Source organism: Vitis riparia, chromosome 18 (genome assembly GCF_004353265.1).
Source record: "Vitis riparia cultivar Riparia Gloire de Montpellier isolate 1030 chromosome 18, EGFV_Vit.rip_1.0, whole genome shotgun sequence".
Classification (NCBI taxonomy): domain Eukaryota; kingdom Viridiplantae; phylum Streptophyta; class Magnoliopsida; order Vitales; family Vitaceae; genus Vitis; species Vitis riparia.
In genome coordinates, this window is record NC_048448.1 from 29,788,229 (window position 1) to 29,812,185 (window position 23,957).

The following is a 23,957-nucleotide window of genomic DNA, read 5'->3' on the forward strand; positions in this document are numbered from 1 at the left end:
TACATATTCGATCGATAATTTAAATATTTTGTTACCACCATGTTATCTTAGTATTTTTCTTTCACTTTTATCTTTTAACAAAAGATGTACTTGGACTTGGAGTTTTCATATAGGAATCAAAGTGTTATGTTGGAAAAATAAAAGTGAAAAAAATTACATCTTATGGAAGCATTAAAAGTTTTTCTACCTCCTTCACCATCTTGTTTTTAAATTTTAGTAAAATGCAAGAAAGAATAAATAATAAAAATGGATTGATTTTTTTCCCCTTTATATCACTACTTGCTACTAATGTTCTAGAAGTAAAGGGAATTGGCGGATCAGAGAGCTAATGGTTTTAGTTTAAATCAAAAGTTAAAAGTTAGTCTAAATCCAAGATGTTCACCTGAGACTGATTCTACTTGATTGATCATTCATTCATCACCTGAGACTGATGGTATAGATAAGTATTATTGTTTGAAGCATGTGAATTGGAAAGCAATGGGATCCGAAGGGTTGAACCATGAGGGGAGAGTGTAAACCAGCGGTTACCAGCATTCATCCAATTGACATTCCTGGCAATGACCCCACGAGTGGGACACTGCTCCACTTACAGGTCCGCACCTGCAACCACTTGGACCCCACACTCCACCCACAAACAAGTAAACAACCACATCCCTCTCTTCTTCTCCCTTTAGTTTTATAGCCTCCCCCACAGGGTCATACCTGCTTCTCCCTTGAAACGCCAGTCAACCACACGCCACACAAAACCCAAACCCCACTCGGCCCTCCTTCCTCCTTCCCTCCCTGTACACAAACAACAAATTCTATGTTAGCGTATTAGATTCATTCAAATATGAAGGCGGATACAAGGATCAGATGCTGTTAAATGGAGTCTTTAAACAATAATCGAAGTGGGCAGAGCCAAGAAGAAGCTTCACTCAACCTCGTCACTCCTTTTCAAAGTCAATCTCAGCAGCTGGGACATGGGTCTGATGACCCAGACCCAGACCGCCATGGTCCATACATGGGCTCCATCTCAATCCAACCTACTGCTTCTACATCCTCTAAGCCTGCGTCCTCTTCTGTCAAGAGGTCCACCAAGGATCGCCACACCAAGGTCGACGGCAGGGGACGGCGCATCCGTATGCCAGCTATCTGTGCCGCGAGGGTTTTTCAGCTGACTAGAGAATTGGGCCACAAGTCTGATGGTGAAACTATAGAGTGGCTTTTGCAGCAAGCCGAGCCGGCCATTGTGGCGGCCACTGGAACCGGCACGATTCCGGCGAACTTTTCGACTCTCAACGTATCTCTCCGCAGCAGCGGCTCCACCATCTCGGCGCCACCCTCGAAGTCGGCTCCCCACTCGTTTCATGGTGGTTTAGGCCTCTTTGACGACGGCGGCGGCGGCGATCCAAGCCGGAGAATCTTGGGGTTTCATCATCAGCTGTATCCTCATCTAGGAACCGGCGGTGCAACCTCGTCTTCGCTAACAAAGCCTGCGGCGCCCGGGCCTCAAGATCACGAACAGGGTTCTTCTCCGGCGGCGGCGCACGGTTCAGCTCGACCTGCTCCGGCCATGTGGGCAGTTGCACCTGCCACCAGCAACGGCGGCAGCGCTTTCTGGATGCTGCCGGTGACTACCAGCGTTAGCACCTCAACCGCCGGAGTTGGGGCCTCGGAGCCTCAGATTTGGCCGTTTGCAACGGGCGGAGGGCAGTACAGAGTGAATTTCTCGGGTGGGGTGAGTCCAATCCAACTGGGTCCAATGGTTCTGCAACAGCCACAAGGGTCTCAGCAACTGGGATTGGGACTATCAGATATCAACATGGGAATGCTGAATGCTTATAACAGCAGTAGGGTTGATTTGGGGATGAATTTGGAACAGCATCAGCATCAGAACCAGCCTCCTCAAGGTAGTGAAGACAGTGGAGATGAAGATGCTGCTGAGTCTCAATGATTTCAAGTTAATTGCTTCTTTCTTTCGGCTTTGCTAGAGCTTTTGGGAGTGGTTTATCAGCCATGACTCCTAGCTTTTTGTGTATGTCCTTTGCTTTTGTAGCAGTAGCCATTATTGATTGTTGACTGCATTAATGAGTTGAAGGAATGGAATTTCTTTTCACTTCAAATGCCTCTAATCACATCATTTCCAACCCGGATAATTGATCAATAATATCAACAATTTGGATTTTGTTTGTACTTAAAGAAGCTGAGAACACCGGAGTGCTCAATCTAAAATTGAGTTTATGCCGAATAATCACTAGTAAAAAAAAAATTAATCTTTGAGGTGATGCCTAAACATTTTCACTTATTGACACTTCTAGACGGTGTTCTTACTACTATTGTCAAGACAGTTAATAAGCAATACTTAATAAGCATCATCATTAAATTATAATCACTTTTCTATGATCAAAGATAATAGTATCTAGCTAGTCTATAGGTTCATGTTTCTCTTTATTGAAAATTTCTGAAGTAACAAAGTTGCTTTATATTCACATTTTGCATCTACCTAGTCGATGGCGATACTCTGAATTATTAGAAAAAAATGTTCTATTTGTATCAAAAACTCGTTTTTATTTGTGTTTTTGGAGTTGCTACATTTTTCGGAAAGAGAAAATAAAAATAAGAAATAAAATTCTAGGAGCAACTCCTTGTAGGAAAAGGCAAGTCTGGTAAAATAGGAATAAGTACTATGGTCCGATAACTAATCAAGAAAGTATTATGACATATTGTAACACCCCTTTAAATTCGTATATCTATGATTTTAAAAAAATAAATAGAGTAAATGTAGAGTTTAACTAATTAATGGATACTCGAATAAAAGAAAAAGGAATATCGAATGACTTACATGATGAACTATTCATAAGAGAAGGTTGAAATTTACATAAACTGAATTTCAAATCTAAAAATAGAAATGATTATGTGATTGATTATTTAAAAAAAAAATATTTCAGATGAAATACAACATATATATATATATATATATATATATATATATATATATATATATATATATATATATATATATATATATTTATTTATTTACAAAAAGATTCGTTAAACCTATTTTCTAAAAAAAAATGTTTAGCCTATTATTATGTTAAAAAATAATCATTTAAACCTATTTATGAGAAAATAAAGGTGATTTCAAACTATTTACATCTTTAGGAATGCAATTTAAACTTATTTTCATTTTTAAGGAAATCAATTTATTCATCTTTTCATAAAATAACTTCAGCTCTTTCTAATTTTCAGAAAAATGATTTTTAACTTTTCATATTTTGGGAAATGATTTCACCCTTTTGATTTTCAAAAGAATCGATTTTTAATTTTTATATTTAGAAAAAAATGATTTCAGTGTTGAAAAAAAATGATTTCAATTTTTATTTATAGAAAATACTTTCTTTTTTTATTAACAAAAAATGCCCTTGTATAGAAAAATGGTTTTGATTGTTTATGCTTTGACCTTTTCTAGATGGTGCCAAACCAAGCACCACATTCCAACTCTAAAACAAAAAAGGATGGTTAGAAGAACTTTGCGGAGCTTTGCGGGGTGGGGGATGGTTGGTCAATCAGGCCAAACCTCTATTTAATGATTAAGTCAATCATGACTAGAAGATTAGAAGTGCTTATCATGGTTTAGATGTTTCCAGATCAAATCCTGGTGGTGAAGAAGGTTGTTGAATACATGGTGGTTGTTGAAATTCTTGCAAACTCGTTGATCTTCCTCCTGATGACTCTACCTTGAAGCTAGGTGTTAGGAAACCCCAAATTGCTCCATTGCTAAGCCCTAAATTACTAAGGTGCATGTAATCCTATCTTAAGCTTTCTAGATCTAAGCACAATGGAAACTTTGGTATTCAAAAGCCAAAAACAAACTAAAGATTTAGAAAAAATGTCATCCTTATGATCCGAATGTTCCTAGATCAATTCCTTTTGGTGTAGAAAGTGTCATATGTGTAGAAGATATCGTAAACTCTGTTATCTTCCACCCGATGAGTCCTCCTTGGGTCTAGGCACTAAGATGGTGGAGATCTTAGGTTTGGAGGTTAGGATTCTCTCTTTGGACTACATGAAGAGAATGACAAGACTAGAAAACCCAACCCCTAAGGGGGTATTTATAAGCTTCTTATTGGGCTTAAGTGACTTAAACCCATCATGGGCTTAAGGTCATTTAATCGAACCCAAAAAGGTTACTAATTGATTAATTAACCTAATAAAACTCTAATTAACCAATTAACCCAGTTCAAAGATATGATACACTTACCCATGTGCAACTTTTCGTAATTACCAAAACACCCTTATGCACATAAGTGAACTAAAAACCCATCCAACACTCATAAACCATTTCATCAAGAAATATGAGCTCAAGCAGGGACCATAAGGATCCATAGGACAATATTGGCTCCTTTAGAATCCAATTCTAAAGTTGATTCAACGTCTAACTATAGAGAGTCAACTATACTCTAGTACCCTATGTATATTACAATGAGACACTAAGTGCTCGGATAAGTGACCTACTATCCATTGTATACAATCTCTCCATATATTGGTCATCCATAGTCTAACAAGGTAAAAAATATTAGCCCTTCAAGACTACCTCTACAATCCTTGAGTTACAGACCCTCCTATTATATGATCAAATAGCATACTTTAGCACACTAAGAGTATATGTCAAATTTCATTAAAAGAATTATTGTGACCTAGAAATTTTATGATCACACATCCTTAGGATCACCCAATGGGACATACCATCTCAAAGTCCATGAGATATTATGGTGCCTTTATATATTGAGAATACCTATGCTATCGACTTCCATCAATAGTGACCCAATGCATAGAGAATATATGGTCACTTTAGGATCTCAACCGTAGGTCAAAACTACTGCTAACTTCTACAAAAGCTCAATATTTTCTCAAGTTTGAGAGACAATACAGTGTATCAACTTGTAGAAGTCATGAGTACTCGATAGCCTTATGTCATGACTCACCGTAGGTCCTATCCAATGTGTAGCCCATACACTAGTGCATTCACCATAGGAATCTCATCTCGACAGTCAAAACTATCCAATCCTTTTGTTAGAAGGTGTTGTACCACAACCTCAAATGGATTGCCTAGATGCACGAATCGACTATGAACAAATCATTTATGTGCAAGGAACCTATAACTTGAATCTTTCATGCAACTTCTAATGAACCTAAGTCATGTACAATGCAAAAGATGCTAGACCAAAATGCTTATAGAGTATAATGCATGGAATAAGGATAAATAAAAGTAAAACTAGAATATCATCAAATAAATACTGAATTCCAAATTCGTTACATCATGTCATGCTTTTAAGGGCTTTATCTTAACAATTTCTCACTAGCCCTCAAAGTATTATGCTATCAAAGCATACCAGATAATTAACTAAAACTTATGTTATCCCTATGACTAATAAAGACTCTCCTAATCAATGTCTTGATGAAGTGATTTACCAGGTTTTCCACATAGGTTAGGTACCTATCCAACTATCACATCACCCCTTTGAACTATCTCAATACTTTGTAACACAAACACATAATTTCCCATTCTTCTAAGATACTTGAGTATATGTTTGACAATTGTCTAGTGTTTTGAATATTGATTTGACTAATATCTACTTGTAATATCTAAAATAAAGCAAATATTTGGTCTAATACATATCATCGTATACATAAGGCTACCTATTGCAAAAGCATAGGTACCACCTTACAAGATCTTTTTCCTTAGATGTCTAAGGATATCGATCCTGAGAAAGGGCAACTCCAAACTTAAAGAGTGGCATGCCCTTCTTGAAGTCCTGTATTGTGCACATGACCAAATGCTTATTAGTGTAGGTGATATATTGTAATTTTCCTATTCTTATAGTCCCTAAGGACCTTTAACCCAAGAATATAAGGTGCCCTTTTCTAGAGTTCCATCTGAAACTGAGTAGAGAAACTGATCTTGATTGATGAAAATATCTCTACATTATTCCCAATAAGTAGACTATGATCTACTTACAAAATCTTAGAGTACCACCACGTTTCTTTACACCTTCTTGTACGCATAAGACCCTTTTCTATGAAAATGTTTGGTTATTACATCTTATAAATGAAATATACTATGATAGATAGGAGTAATATGATGGATTTGAGTATGTCTGTTGATGGAAAGGTTTTACATTATTGAAACAAAGTTTCAAACTATAACCTTTAACTACAACCTAACCACATAAAAATTAACCTTTCCATCTACTTTTATTTTCCTATTGTAGGCTAACTTACACAATGAATTTTATACCTTTAGATGCTTCTACATGAACCGAGACTACATTAAATTCCCAATGATTCTAATTATCCCTTCATAACTCCTTGCCAAGTTATGAGCAACAACAATGCTCATTGCTTCATCATAATCTATGGGATATAAACCTCCCACTATGATAAGACACTCATGTACTAGAAGTAATAGGAATGATATGTCTCTATACCTTCGGATCCATAGTATCATGTGCATTATAAGACTATCTTCTAGTGTTCTCTAATCTATATCACTCTTTGCCTTACTACTTATTATATAGTCTTTATCATAAATCTATTATTTGTAACAACAAACACCTTTTGGTAATCCTAACTATAAAGTAATCACCTCGAAATCCTCTTGGAATCATATAAATTGATGTACCTTTTAGCTTGCTTCCAACTAGTCTACCTTTGTGTTTAGCATGAATGTTAGAAACTCTCACATGTGACTTTTTGTAAACCAAGATTACAATGTGTCCACATCTCTATGAAAGTTAAAGATATTAACCTACTAGTGGAGATAAGAAAATTTTTAAAGGAATATCCTAAATGGATATGATAAGTGATGGGAAACTACTCATCAATCTCACTATGTCCATCAAAGTTCGATTTCTTCTTTTCATTACTCCATTATGCAATCATAGGTCCATACAACTAGGATATAATCCCATGCTTCTACTAAAAGAATCGAGCCTACTAGACATACCACTCAATCTAATTAAATTATATTGATATGTTTACCCAATAGGTTATCTGATTCCGCCTTAAATTCAATGAATTTATTTAAAGCATCGGATATCTTACGTACTAGGTACTCATATCAAAATCTAGAGTATTCAATGATAAAAATGATGAAGTACCCATACATTCCCTATGTACGAAATAAAAAAGTTTAATACATGTCAGTATGCACTAACTCCTAACATTCTTTGGTTTTGTGTCCTTTAGAAATAAATAAGCTTCTTGGTCATTTTACCATCTATACATGATTTGCAGATTGGAAGATCTTGTGGAATCACAATGTCCAAACTTAATCAGTATTTGGATCCTATTTAGATTAACATGACCTAGGCTTCAGAAACCAAATGTTTGATTAGTTTTAGGTTCATTATTGAGAGTTAATTATTCTCATTTCGTGGCAAAGTGATAATGGAGTCAATATAAAGGAGGTAATAACTTCCCACTAGCTTGCACAACTAACCTTGTAACTAAAGTTAAGGTAAGTACAATCCCATCATGTGACCTTCTCATTTGTTGAAAACCTTGTAAAGAATTACAAATAGTGGGCTTGGAATGAATCCACCACTGTTTATTCAACAATGAGTATATGATATGTACTTGTCTATCCTTAAGTAGTCTAGGCATTCCCTTTCTAGTGTCTTAGAAGGTCACAAAGGAATCACCCGTCCTTGAGCTTGCTATCTTATTATTGTTATTATTTTTATGAACTTTCCTTATTTAGTGTTCTTCTTCTTCTTGGTGGAAGATCTTGAAGAATCTTTAACTTCCATATGAACACCTTTCTAATATTTGAGAATCCTCTCACCCATCCCAAAGGAATTTGGTAAGATATCTAAGATTACATGGATCCTAGTGTTTATAATATTCATAAGGGAAACTTGTTTAGTTGACTCATCCTTACAACTAAATAATCCTTACAACTTTAAAGAGAATATCATAGACCATGACAATAGATATGTGTTGCTATTGCAACACATTATCCAAAGGCCTAGGTATGAGACACTTGGTTTTCTGATCCATTTTATGCCACTTTTGATATGCTTCTCTTATTTTCTGCTAGGTTTGTTAAAAGGAAATAACAAACTCTACCTATATTGCTTGTCTGCAATTACTATATCTAAATTATTTTTCATTCTATAGGTAGGCCCAACTCATAAGTGAGATAGGTGATTAAGTTAAAGACATGATATTTGTAACAAATAAAATAATTTCATGCATTTATAAGAAGAATGCATTCAAGGCAAGTTGGTAATTAATTTAGCAAAAATATAAACTACATGTCTTTTGTGAGGTATCCTAGTATCATAAGGATCAAGCTTACTTTAGGCAAGTCATGACTGTTATTACTAAGGTGGAGACCCTCTCTAATTAACCATCTACCTTAAACCTTAAAAGGTTATTCTAAGGCAATGATTAACACACCTTTTAATTTAGCCCTTAGCCCATGCAAGTGGGACCACTTTAGGTGACTCTACCACTTCATGTTTAAGTTAAGTGTTTAACCAAGATCCTTGACATTAATGTTATCAAGTGAAGAGTTCCACTTTTAGGATTGGCTACTCCCACTACAAATATACATAGTCTCGTCCATAAAAGGATAGTTCATATCCCTTGATTCCTTGGGTCATCCTATCTTTAGGATGATGATAGGCCCAAAATCAAGATGGGCTTGATCTTGGATTCTATGGGCTTGCTTATGGTCTTCTCCCACTTAATCTTTTGAAACAAATGAGAGCTTTAGAAACATAAGTAATTACCTTGATGAATAAATTATCTCCCTTGAGAATTTCCAAAAAATTTCTTAATTGGAAATCTTGTGTAATAGGAGAATGTCCACTCTCAAATTTTAAAATCTATTTTATAAAATTTCTCCTTATTCAAACAATTCCAATTAATAAATATTTTATCTAGTAAGCATTTTTAAAGAACTTTATTTCCATTAGATTACTAAATATCATTTTGGTAATAACCTTTAATGATAAATTATTTCTTATGAAAATTTCCAAACATATTTATTTTCAAATTGGAAACTCTAGTGTAATAAGGAAACTTTCCATTTAATAAATTTTGAGAACACCTTATCCAAATAGAGGAACTTTAGTTCTCATATTAAAAATTCCTAATAAATTTAATTTCCTTACTCCTATACCTTTCCAATTTCATAAATATTCTTTTACATGTAAACTAATTTTCATAATAATTTACTGCATCATATACTAACAAAAGCACAACCTTTAGTAATTTCTTAATGGATAAAATATTATTTATGAAAAACTTTCAAAAATGTTTATTTTCAAAAAATATTTTAACAATCCATTTTGGAAAGGATTTTCAAAATGTTTTATATTTCCATTAAAGTACTAAAATTTCCAAAATATTTTTGTAATCATTCTTATAATAAACTCTTCATCATGAGATTTTGCAAATATGTTATTTACCTTATAAACTGGGATTCCTGTGCTAAAATAATTGCTTTTTTATTCCTTATTCTTGAACTATCCATATCCAAACTAGATGGCTTCCCATTTCATTCAAGGGGGGAGAGCCTGGAGAACCACCTATCCATAAACTAAAAGGATCGTTCCAAAAGGAATAACAATTTACTTAGAAACAACCAATTTATATAAATTTGGAAAAATCTTCTTATGAAAATTTATTTCCATAAAAAAATTCAAAATATTTTAATAAAACAAAAGAGGCATAAAATAATAAACAAGAAAATAATAAGTAAATATATTTCATCATGGCCTTTAGGGATCCTATTGTATAATTGGTAATACATTTGGATAAAATCCAAACAACCAATATTACAAAAAATTCCTACAACTAAAAATAGGATTAGAATATAAAAATGAAACCTTAAAAATAACCTAAAACTCTGGTCTATTTTCATTTGTGCTCAAGTGCCCAAAATTTCTAGAGGGTTGTTGGAAAGACTACTCAATCGCTTGAGCACTAATCTAGTCGCTCAAGTGTTGAGGCTACTCAAACGCTAATCTAAGCGCTCAAGCGTTGCATCTTGAAACCGCACACTCGAGACTGTTTCTATAATTTTTCCAACCACCTTTCCATGATAAAACTTACCATTTTCGGTGACTTTTTGCACCATGGATGTCATTGAATGCAAGGAAGCTTCAATCTTTGCTTTGGGTCACCATAAACAGATTATTAACCAATTTTTACATGAGAGAAAAAATCTTATGCTCCACGGAAATAGAGCTTACAATTTGTCTATGAAACAAAACTTGATTTTTACAATGAAACATAAAAACTTATGCTCCTAACCATAGAGCTAACAACCTAATCTATACAAAGAAACAATCCAAACTTTTAATAATAAACATGACCCTTAAATTAATTATAACAAATAAAAAAAATAACATCCATATGCATTCATTCATCTATTTGGGCCATGAGATGAATAAACATACCTTGAAAAACCAAGTTAGCACACCCTAAAATGGATTTAACATGCAAGAACCTAACCTAGGACTTTAATACCAATTGTTGGGAAGCCTTAGATTGCTACATTCCTAGGCCTTGGATCATTAAGGTGCATGTAATCCTATCATAGACTTTCTAGATCCAAGCACAATGGGAAATTTTAGTATTCAAAAACCAAAAACAAACTAAAGATCTAGAAAATGTGCCATATCTGTGATTGAAATGTTCTTGGATTGATTCCTGTCAATGTACAAAGCTCCATAGGTGCCAAAGATCTTGTAAACTTAGTTAATTTCCACCCGATGACTTCTTCTTTAGTCTAGGCACTGAGATGGTCATGGGGGAGTTCTCTTGCCTTTTTTCCTAAAAGTCATTGGGTGTAGGCCTAAGATTTTGTGCTTGTTTTTACTCATTTTTTTTCTTCTCCTTGGCCTAACCCAATTCTTAGAGCATTTTTTTTTTCACTTTTTACTTGTATTACTGAGGATTTCAATTTCTCAAGTTTTAAGCATGAGAAAAAGAAATATACTAAACCTATAAGAGTTGATTTTATTTTCGATAGGATTTTTTTTAAATCACTTTTGAGGTAAAGAATCAAGGTTTATAAAAATCTTTGTATGGTGGGATATCTAAAAAGAAATAATTGGTAAGTGATCTATAGAGAATCTTCTTAAGTTTAACTAATAGAGTAGAATTTGTTTTTCTTTGGAAAGAACTAATGTCATGCTTAATTCTTTTTTTCACTTGCATTATTAGTTTAGGTTCAACATTCATGTCTCCCAAAGTGTTTTAAGGCATTTTTGGATTCTTAACTAAAATAAACTTAAAGGCTTGGGTCACTTAATCTAGTTCAAAAAAGTTGTTAATTGATTAATTAATCTAATAAGACTCTAATTAATAAATTAATCAAGTTTAGAGATACCGTTCACTTACCCATGTGCAACCTTGCGTAATTACCAACATGCCCTTATGCACATAAGTGAACTAAAAACCTATCCAACCCTTATAAACAGTGTTATCAAGGAATATAAGCTTGAGTGGGGACCATTAGAACCCATAGGAAAATATTGGCTCCTTCATAATCCAATTTTGAAGTTGACTCAATATCTCACTATGAAGAGTTAACTGCACTCTAGAACACTATGTATATTACAATGAGACATTAAGTTCTCAAATCCATGACCTGCTATCCATTGTACAAAGTGAAGACTATTAGCCTTTCAAGACTACTTCTTATAATCATTAAGTTACAAATCCTCCTATTATGTGATCAAACGACATACTTTAGCTTACTAAGAGTATATGTCAAATTCCACAATAGAATTACTATGAGTCCACAAATTTCATGATATCTTGTCCTTAGGATCACCCAAGGGGACACACTTTCTCAAAGTCCATGAGATATCAGGGTGCCTCTATTAAGAATATCTTTTGTTAGTAGTTTCCATCAACAATGACCTAATCTATAGGGAATATATGATTATTTTAAGATCTCACCCATAGGTCAAAACCATTGTTAACTTTTGCATAAGCTCATCTCAAGGTTGAGAGATAGTATAATATAGTAGCTTGGTGAAGTCATGACTCACCGTAGGTCCCATCCTATGTGTAACTATACACACTAGTGCACTCATCATGGGAACCCCATCTTAATGGCTAAGACTAGTCGTCTCCCCAATTAGGAGGTGGTATACTACAATCTTAAATGGATTGCCTAAGTCCATGAACTAGTTGTGAACAAATCATATACTTGTAAGGAATCCATGAGTTGGATCTTTTGTGCAACTCTTAATGCACCCAAGTCATATACAATGCATGAGATACTAGGAGAGAATGATCATAGAGTATAATGCATGGAATAAGGATAGATAAAAGTGAAATTGGAATATCATCAAATGAATAATGAATCCAAATTTGTTACATCATGTCATTCTTTTAACGGCTCTATATATCCTAATACAAGACAATCAGATGATAGATATTTAAAGGGTAGAGGCTAGGGTTCTCTTTTTGGAATGTAAAGGAGAATGAAAAAAGTCTGAAGCCTTAAACCTTAAGGGGGTATTTATCAGTTTTCCATTGGGCTTAAGAGACTTAAGCCCACCTTGGACTTAGGTCACTTAATCTATCCCTAACAAAGCTCATAATTGATTAATTAGCCCAATTGTGCACCAATTAATCAATTAGCCTAGTCTAAAGATATCGTTTACTAATTCCTATGCAACTTACGTATTTACCAAAAAGCCTTTCTACACATAAGTGAAGCAAAATTTAATTTAACCATTATAAATTGTGTCACTAAGGTAAATGAGCTCAAGTAGGAACCATTAAGACCCATAGGACAACACTAGCTTCCTCATAATGTAATTTTAAAATTGACTAAACATCTTGCTATAGAGAGTTAACTGTACTCTAATACCTTATGTATACTACAATGACATAGTACTTAGGTTTGTGTCCTACTATCCACTATATACAATCTCCCCATAAATTGGTGTCTATAATCTAACAAGATCAAAGCTATCAACATCTCAAGATTACCTCTACCATTCTTGAGTTACAAACCCTCTCATTACATGATTAACTAACTTGTCTTATTTTACAAAGAGATTGTGTCAAGTTCCACTTGAGGAACTACTATGGTCATAGTTTTCCAAAACATACCTCCTTAAGATCACCTAAGGGGACACACTATCTTAAAGTCCATGAGAGATCATGGTGCCTTTATTGAGAATACATGTTGCTACAACTTCCATCAACAGTGACTCAATTCATAGGGAATATATGATCACCTTAGTATCTCACTCGTAGGTCAAAGTCATTACTAACTTTGGCACAAGCTCAATATTCTCTTAAGGTTGAGAGATAAGACAACATAGCAACTTAACAAATTCATGACTATTCGATAGCCTTACATCATGACTCATCATAAGTCTTATCTAATGTGTAACTGTACATACTAGTGCATTTACCATGGGAACTCTATCCTAATAGCCAAGACCAACCATCACTCTAATTAGGCGGTAATGCATTATAACCTCAAATGGATTGCCTAAGTCTAATTAGCTTGTAAGGAACCCATGACTTAGATTTTTTCAACAACTTCCAATGCATCCAAGTCATGTACAATATAAGAAATGTGAGGCCAGAATACTCATAAGACAAATCTCTCTATTTCCCATCCTAGGACCAAGTTAAGTACATGCAAATCTTCATGGGGCTTTCTAAATCCGATTCACAATGGAAAAATTGCATTTTTTAAAATTCTAATTAGGATTTAGAATGTGCAATAGAAAATGATACCTAAGATTTGGACGTTCTCAAGGAGAGGTAACTAGGCTTAAGTGAATTTAGCCAAAAGAGGCATTGGGTCACTTAATCAAGCCCAAAAAAAGTCTTAATTGATTAATTAACCTAATAGGACTTACTAGTTAATCAATTAGCCCAATCCAGAGACTTTGTTCACTTACCATTTTGTAACCTTATGTAATTACCAAAATGTATTTATGCATGAAAGTAAACTTAGGGCTAATCCAACCCTCATAAACCATGTCATCCAGGTATATGAATTTGAGCAGAGACCACTAAGACCCATAGGATAGTATTGACTCGAAAATTGGACCACTAAAATCTAATTCTGAAGTTGATTCAACATCCCATTATAGAGAATCAACTATATTCCAGTACCCTATGTAAATAACAATGAGACACTATGTGCTCAGGTTCATAACTTAATATCCATTACGTTTAGTCTCTCTATGAGTTGACGTTTACAATCTAACAAAGAGAAAACTATCAATATTTCAATATTACTTCTATTGTCCTTGAGTTATAGATCCTTTTATTATGTGATCAACTAACATATCTTAGCTCACAAAAAGCTTATGTTAAGTTTCACTTGAGGAACTACTATGACCGTATTTTACATAAACACACCTCCTTAGGATTACTTAATAGGACACTTTATCTTAATCCCATGAGATATCACAATGCCTCTATTGAGAATATCTATTGCTACCAAGTTCTATCAATAGTGATTCAATCCTTAAGGAATATAAGATCACTTTAAAATCTCACCCATAGGTCAAAGCTATTGCTAACTTAGGTAGAAGCTCAGTATTATTTCAAGGTTGGGAGACAACACAATGAAACAACTTGATGAAGTTGTGACTATTGGATATCCTTATGTCATGACTCACTATAGGTCTTATCCAATGTGTAACTGTACATACTAGTGCACTCACCATGGAAAACCCATCATGATGGTCAAGATCAGTAATCCCTTTAATTAGGAGGTGGTGGATTGTAGCCTTTAATGAAGTGCTTAGACCCATGAACCAATTATTAACAAGACATCTACTTGTAAGGAACTTGTGACTTGGATATTCCTTGCAACTTTTATAGACCTTCCATTTTGTCCCCTTAACACATGTCTTATTAAGTGCTCTTTTAATACTCTATGGTAGTTCCTTAGTGGCCTATTACTACTCATACAACTTACCTTTTTGAGTCACCATGGAGACTCTGGTTGAGAGATGCATTTGGCCTCTCATTGTGACTCTTGGCAGCCTCAAGTTACATCTTTTTTTTTTTTTTCATTTTAGAATAGCATATTTAGGTGCACTTTTTAGGTCACTTAGGCACCTTTTTAACCACCTTAGATCACTTAGGCACATTTTTAGTCACCCTAGGTCACTTAGGCACTTTTTAGATCACCTTAGGTTACTTAGGCACATTTTTTTATCACCTTAAGTCACTTAGGAACCTTTCTAACCACCTTAGGCCCATTTAGGCACTTTTCAGATCACCTTAGGTCACCTTAGCACTTTTTAGGCTCACCTAGGCCTAGTTATATTCACCTAGACCCATTTAGGCACATCTAGGCCCACTTAGGTTCACTCTCACTTAAGCACCCAAACCCACTTAGGCACATCCTAGATAACCTAGGTTCAGTTAGACACTCCTTAGGGCACTTAGACATTTTTTAGATCACCCTAGGTCACTTAAGCACACTTCTAGTCACCCTTGGTAACCTAAGCACATCTTAGATCTCTTAGGTTTGCTTGGACACCCGCTTAGGCCTATCTAAGCACATTTAGGTCCACTTAGGTTCACCTAGGCATGCCTAGGTTCATTAAGCCTGCTTAGGTTCACCTAGGCACATTTAGACCAACTTAGGTTCACCTAGGCACATTTAGATCCACTTAGGTTCACCTGGCCCATTTAGGTCACCTTTTTGGTTTTTATTGCATGTGTTGGATTTATTTATTTATTTAAAAAAATCATGAGTTTGATGAAATAGTTCTTTTTAAGTTGAATGAAAAAATATATTGTTTTGTTTAATATGCATGTGATTGATATTTTAGTTTTAGTTACATAATTTTATTTTATTTTATTTTCAATTATAAGATTTTTTTTAAGCTTCTCAAAAATTTTCTTCTATTATTAATGAATGGTTAGTAACTTCTATTTTCTTATTGCTTTGCATGGGGAAACGGACCTCCATCTATATGGAAGGAGGATTACTAGAATTTTTGACAAAGGAAAGTCCATAGTCGCAAATGGAGTACAAGTATTGGGGATATTCACATACAAAAGAGTAAGGCCGCAACTTGGTTGGGTTGGTTAGATTGATGACTAACCCAAGCCTAACCCGATTTAAGAAACAACTAACTCAAGCTCAACCCAACCCGACCTTTAACCCGATGTACTCAACCCAAGCCCAATCCAACCTCATTTTTCTAAACTCAGGTTGGTCAAGTTAGACTTAGGTTGGTCGAGTTAGACTCGGGATGGTCGAGTTAGACTCGGGTTGGTCGAGTTAGACTCGGGTTGGTCGAGTTAGACTTGGGTTGATCGGGTTAAACTCGGGTTGATTGAGTTACACTTACGTTGATTGGGTTGCACTTGACTTGGTCGAATTGATTGGGCTGCATGATTCAAAATCCATATATAGTAGTTTTTAATTTTTTTTTATATATTTATACTAAAATTTAAATAATAAATAACACAAAAGTTCAAGATAATAATAAAAAAAATGAAAATAAATTCTATATATATATATATATATATATATATTTAAAAAAGTGTATGACATAAAAATAAATAAGTTTATTTTTAAAAAAAAAATGAAAACAATATATGATATAATTATAATTTGATATTTAAAAAAAAATTAAAAAGAAGATGAATATTATCATGTAGGATAATAAATATTATAAAAATATTAAATCAGGTTCAGGTTAGGCTCAGGTTGTTCAAACCTTGACTTGAGCCCAACCCAAATTAAGCTCGGGTTGAGAAAAGCTAGACCAAGCTCAAACCAAGTAATAAAATTTTTTCCCAAGCTTGCCCAAACATCAAGTTTGATTGGGCCAACTCGTACAAATTGCACCCCTATAAAAGAGATTTTGGTTTTGGAGGGAAAGAGATTTGGGAAGGTGAAATTCTCTAGACTTGTGGCTGCCATATAGGGATCTTTGGAGGATGTTCATGCAATTTTGGATAAAGAAAGAATATAATTTAAAAAAGGCAAGAGGACTACAGAGTGCATTGATGATAGGGGGGATTTTTTTCTTGATATCCCCATATAAGCGCGCACTAGGGTAAATTTGAGAGGGATCACCACGGATTCTCCACGGAAAAAGCAAGGGAATTAACCTCCATCTCGACAGGAAGAACCAGTACGCATGTGTGGGCATTTTTTGGTCGTTTGGAACGCATCATGAGTTGAAGACAACCAGTCCACGCGCAAGCATCCCCACGCCTGTAACTTTTGAGGGGTCCACATCCCAATTTCCATAAGATCTCCACGGTATCTTGAAGAGAGCCATGCATGCCACTCATTCAAAGTGAGTGGGCTGCATCTTCCAAATGTAAGGAGAGACAAGGCAGTACGCATGGATGAAGGCTTCACTCTGCTGCCAGTCCATAACCTGCACGGGCTGCAATTCAATGGACGTACAGTCCACTTTGGGATTGATCACCCACCATGGAGAGTGACCACGGAATTCTCCAACACTTTGCCCGCATATGGAGAATACCATGCATGGACCTTAGGGAGAAACATCAACGCACACCAGATTCTTGTTCGAAAGATGGAACGCGTCATCACCATTGGCGTTCCATACACCAGCAGCAGCCACCATTTTGACATGGATAGGTAAGTTCACGTTCTTAAATTTGTTTTGCTTTTAGTTTTAGTTCATATTTAGTTTAAATATTTTTATGATTTTAGTATATTAATATAATTAACCCATGTGAATAAGTTCATGCTTTTAATTTGTTTTAATTTACTTTCAATTTATTTGTAGTCTAGATATTTTTTATTATTTTAGTCCATTAATGTAATTAACTCCATGTGAATAAATTCTTATTTTTAGATTAGTTTTAATTTTTGTCTCGATCCATCTCTTAGTTTAAGTGTTTTCATTTTTTTAGTTCACTAGTCTAACGGATTTTATATGATAAAGTTCTTATTTTAATTTTGTTTTGGCTTAGATTTTGATCATCCTATCCAATTTATAGTTTTATAATTTTAGTTCATTAGATTGATTGACTCATGTAATAAGTTTTTTTTTTGTTTTTTTTATTAAAAAAAATTGATTTTAATTTTAGTTTTGATCCATCTTGTTTAGTTTAGTAATTTTCTACAATTTTAGTTTAGAAGATTAAGTGGTTCTATGTGACAAAATATTTACTTGTAGATTTGCTCTAATTTAAGTTTAGTTTAGATGATTTAATATATATATATATATATATGTTATTTCATTAGCTTAATTGATTCTATATGATAAATTTCTTTTTTTTTTGTTTGTTTTGGCTTAGTTTGATTCATTTTAGTTTAAGTTCAGATGCTTTTGTAATTTTAGTACATTAGATTAGTTGATATTGTGTGATAAAATTCTTATGTTTTTTTTCGTTTGTTTATATTCAATTTGATTCATTTTAGTTTGGTTTAGATCCTTTTATAATTTTAATGGATTCTATGTGATAAATTCTCATTTTTATTTAGTTTGATTTCTTTCAGGTAATTCAAAAGTTCTTATAATTTTAATTATCTAGTTTGATTGATATTTTAGTTTTAAAATTGCTAAATTTTAATTTTTGATTCATTTTATTTAGTTTGAGTGATTTTCAAAATTTCAATTAATTTAGTTTTATTTATCCCATGTTATTACTTTCATGTTTTAAGTTTATTAGTTTGAATTCTCAATTGATCGTAGTTTAGGTCATGTGCTGGTCAAATTTTTAGTTAATTTTTATGTTGTTTTGCCCATGTTTTAGAATTTCTAATTTTAGTTTTGATTGATTCCATTTGGTTCTTGAGTTTTTTTAGAATTTCAGTTTCTTAACTTAATTAATTCCATGTCATTATATTCATGTTTTCAAGTTGATAACTTCAGTTTTCAATTGATCATTTTTAGTTTAAGAGTTTTTTTTTCAAAAAATTTAAGTTGATTAGATTAATTGAATCTATCATTATTTTTATGTTTTAAGATTATTAGCATTAGCTTTTGATTGATCTTGGTTAGTTCACATGCTTTTTTAGAATTTAAGGTGATTAGTTCAAATTGTTTCCATGTCATTATATGCACATTTTAAGCTTGTTGATTTTAGTTCATGATTCTTCTTATTTTAGTAAGTGTTTTTCAGAAGTTTAGCTAATTGGTTTAATTGATTCCACATTATTTCCTTTATGTTTTAAAATCAATAATTTTAGTGTTTGGTTGGGTCTATTTAGTTTATGTTTTTTGAAATCTTAGCTAAACAATTTAGTTAATCACGGGTAATTGTTTTAATATTTTCAAGTTTGATAATTTCTAGTTTTTAATCCATCGTGTTTAGTCTACATGCTTTTAAAATTCTAATAGTCAGTTCTTGATTGTTATCATGTTATTTTGTTTTATTAAAAAATGCTTTGTTTATTGCTTTAGTGATCCTTTGTTTAATTTGATTTTTTTGAGGCCCACGGAAAACAATGAAGATTGGCCTCTATTCTAGTTTGTGCTTTATTTTCTATTGTTTTGCTTGTTGTTGTTGTTGTTGTTTTTTTTTTTTAATTTTTTAATTTTTAATTTTTATTCTTGTGTTTTGTTATTTAAAAATGCAACTTTTCTCTTTTAAAAAGAATGTCTTTTCTCAAAAGATTTCCATTGAAAATTCATTTAGTATCCTTAGGGTCAAAATACCTTTTTTTAAAATATGTAACTATATCCCATTCAATTTGCATCCTTTTGTTTTCAATAAAAATCTAGTTTTGAGTTGAACACAAATCCAAGCTTATGGCCTCAAATAAATGGGATGATTCTCGGCTTTGGTGAGTTTACCAATACTCATGCAAGGTTGATAATCCACAGGCTAAATTTGTGTATATCAATTGGGGGATTTGGTGAGACCTTTACATTAAAATTATTTTTCAAAAACCTTTTATTGTAGCTCGTTCAATTTACTACGTCTCTGAAAAGAAAATTCGTTTTGACTAACTTATAATATTTTAAAATTTTTTCTAGTAATTGTATAATATTATAGACATCTTGAACTTGAATTTCAAGCTTTGTTTGAGTTAGAAGGTAATTTTAAAATGGAAGATATGAATGAGTTTTTTAGGTGGTTTTGTTTTCACCTAGTTCTGGATATTTGAAATGTTTTTGTAAAAATAAATAATGAGATGACCCTGTAAATTTGTTTTGGTATTTTTCATTTATTCTTGATTTCCTAAAATTGATTTTTGGCAAACAAAATACTGAAATATATGTTTTTCTAGTATAAAATATGATTTTTTGAATTTGTACCTATTGTACGGGACTAATTTCGGATAGATAACAAATTTGTGTGATTTAAAAATTGTTTTGCATGCCTTTTATTTTATTTTATTTTATTTTTGTAAACTAGACACTCTTATTGATTTGTATGAATTTTTTTTTTTTTTATGACTTTTAAGAGACATCTGGTTATTTTAAAAAAATTGGTTAAAGCATGTCATCGCTTTCTAATCAGTTCTGGACCTTCTAGAACTTTTGTAATTTTGGAATTAGTTTGAGCTTTGAATGATTATTCAACCACTTGGATGATGAACTAGACATATAGGAGATGTTCCCTGAATTTTTTTGTAATTAATTTCATATTCTAGCTATTTTTTTAGGATTTCTTTTTTAAAGGCTCCTATCCTAACTACATGTTGATGATCTTGTATTGTATTTGAGAAGTTATTCACTTTGAAGTTATTTGGCATATCTTGACTTGACTTGAATTTTGGCTTGTGTTCTGTAGTATAGACATGATGAAGTTGTGTGATTTTTTTCCATGATGAGATGTTGCCTCCATATATTTATTTTGGGTTTTTCTTATGAATGTCTCTATTATGAGTTTACTAAGTGTTTGAACTAAGTCATCGATTTTGGCATCTTTAGTTCACTTGTAAATTGATCTAACTTTGGTTATGTGTTACGAACATGTCATATAGAATAGATAAGCTTTTATTTAAGTCTTAGGATCACTATTGATATTTTATGTGGTTTCATTCTGTAATTGTATGCTTGTTAGAAATATGAACCTTGGTGTTATTTATGATTCGAATTTCCCAGCTCTTAATTAAAGTTTTTCGTACATCATGAGTTTTTTATCATGTTAATTATTATTGCTTGTAAGCTAACCCTGTTCTAGCTATATGCAAACACATTGTGAGTTATGTATGCTATTCAAGTATGTTCCTTGCACTTCCTATTTCTTTAATTTTGTAAAATATACATACCTTGTTTGTGAGCTTTCTAATTTATGATAGTTTTGATTCCTTTGATAATTGCTTGATTATTTGGATAAATGGAATGCATGTTAGTATGCTATATTTGTTAAATTAACTTTGAATGTTATCATGAAAACGCTTTGGGATGTAGCTCAGGTACACTAATCTCCTTTTCCTATATGAGTGTTTCTTTTGTTATGATTGTTTTGTTATGAATTGCATGTTGTTTAGCCTTAGATAGAATCACCTTTGTTTTTTTGGGTATCCCTAATCTATTAATTAATTGTCAAGTTTCCCTCAACCTAGCTAGTAGAGAACTTTTATGGCTTAGAGGGGTGTTACCTTTTTAAAGTACCTTCCTGATAGGTACCTTGATTCCTGCACCTAAACTCAAGTTTTTCAAAGACACTTTTCAAAAAAGTTTAAGGAGTCATTTTTCTTAGGGTTTTAATTTCTTATTTTATTTTTCCTATAAAAAAATAAAAATAAGTGGCAACTCTAGTTTTTCTTAAAATACAGTTTTTCACTTAAAAAACAAGTCATGCCATCAAGTGGGGATGCACATGAAAAATGCGACTCCACACTCCTAATGCACCTAAGTCACGTACAATGCAAAAGATGCAAGTCAGAATGCTTACAATGTATAACACATGGAATTAGGATAAAAGTGAACTGGAAATTTATTAGTAAATAATAAGGCTCAAAGTTTATTATATTATATCATGTTTGCAAGGGCTCTATCCTAACATATAATGCATAAAGATGGTCATTCAATCACACCACCTTGATTTCTATTTTCCGTATCTCATAACTAAGATGTTGTGTAATGGATAAAGAACCCATGACTTGAAACTTCATTCAACTCCTAATACATTGAAGTCATACATAATACAAGTGATCAGGATAGAATGCTCAAATATATCATAACACAAATAGGCTAGTAAAGGGAAAAATAGATATCATATATAATGAAATAAAAATGTTACATCATGTCATTGATTTTAAGAGCTCTATTCTCTAAAATATGACAGTCACTCCTTCTCTTGACTTTCAAGCTAGCCAGTTGACTTTCAAATATCACATATTGTTGTTGCTTGAAACTAGGAACTTGCTTTTAGGGGTCAACTTCTTAGGCCTCGATTGATCCCTTGGGTTTATATTTAACGTCATATTAACCAAGCTATATTGCCCAATTAACAAGCCATCCAAATAGATTGTGTTTATGCAATATTAGCTTTCACGAGTTGGTTTTTTAGCATATTAATAATGTGAAATTGAAAATATGGCCTAAACCTTTTAGCTGTATGGAGGGTTAGTTTTATTTTTCAAATAATCGATACCTCATTTCAACATTTAATAACAATTCAGGGCTTATAGCCACATCATATATAGACCTGTAGAAGTATAGTTCTCCTTCTACTTGACTTGCCAAGATATGAGGCTTCATCAAATATAATTTTAGGTTATGTTTGGTTCCCCAAAAGTTTGAAGGAAAATGTACGTGAGGAAAAGAAAATAGAGAGGACGAGTGTAGGGAAACAAAAAAAAGTGAAGGAAAATAAAAAATAGATTTCAAGTCAATAAATTATTTTTATATATTACTTCAAATTCATTTTACTTATTTAACTCTTTTATATAAAGATTAAATAATTTTAAAATACATAAGTTTTTTACTAATTTTAATTATATTTTACTCTTTTTTTCATATTTTTCATGGTAAAACCAAATTTGAGAAAATTACTTTCTTTAGCATTTTTTTTTCTTTTCTTTTCTTAGTGTTTTATGAGAACCAAACATTGACCTAAGGTTTGAAATGCCTTCTTGCACTACTTAGTCCACCTAACTTCTGTACTCCTTGAAGTATTCTAAATAGTGGATAACACTTATCTAAGTCCCTGGAGATGAATCGAGCTAGAATGATTATTTGCCCCATTACTTTGTATATTTATTTGAGTGAACTAGGCTAGGTGAAATTTATAATCAGCTTAATTTTCTTACAATTAGCCTCTATTCACACCTAATAATTAAATACCTTAAGAACTTGCCATATTTGGCTCTGGTTGTGTATTTGGTTGGATTGAGTTGCATCTCTTATCTTCTAAGGATCTTGATGGCTTTCTACAAGCCTTTGAGATGATCACCTCTACATATTATGAGCATGTTGTCTATGTACACTTCTATGGTATTCTTGATTAGATCCTAGAACATCTTGGTCACCAACCTTTGCTTAATTGTTTTTGCATTTTTTGAACCTAAATAACATAATTGGAGAGCAGTGAAGACCTCATCCCATGACCCAAGAAAGCGTCCATTAATGAGAGAAGTTCATGCCTCAAACTTGAGTCAACTACCTTATCAATCTTCTATAATAGGAAGGAAGTTTCTTCATGGTAAACCTCATTCAAATAGTGAAATCAATACACACTTGCTACTTCCCATTCTTTTTTGGTACTATGATCACGTTAGAGATCCAATTTGGGTATTGAGCTTCTTAAATGTGTCTAGCAACCATCTATCTATTCAAGTCTTCATTGATACTTTGAAGTCATTTGGGGGCAAATTTCCTAACCTTTTATCTAATCAAATTACACATTGCTTGTAAATAGTGACAACTATGGTCCAGTTGATACCCTTCATGTCAAGGTGAGATTTACTTGCACATAGTGACAACTATGGTCTACTTGTCAAGGTGAGACCATGCGAACACATTTGGATGTTGTCCTAGAAATTCTAGAAATCTCTCTTG

At 33.0% G+C, this 23,957-nt stretch overlaps 1 protein-coding gene across 1 annotated transcript; it reads left to right on the top strand.

Annotated features, from left to right (window-relative positions):
• Nucleotides 1-689: 689 nt before the first annotated feature.
• LOC117906148 (transcription factor TCP8) lies at nt 690-2,105 on the top strand. The gene has a single exon (XM_034819107.1). The coding sequence runs from the start codon at nt 866-868 to the stop codon at nt 1,934-1,936; it is 1,071 nt and encodes a 356-aa protein (XP_034674998.1). The 5' UTR covers nt 690-865; the 3' UTR covers nt 1,937-2,105.
• Nucleotides 2,106-23,957: the final 21,852 nt, after the last annotated feature.

What these genes read in the sequence shown, in the direction of transcription:
- LOC117906148 (XM_034819107.1), top strand. Translation starts at nt 866, where the DNA reads ATGGAGTCTTTAAACAATAATCGAAGTGGGCAGAGCCAAGAAGAAGCT.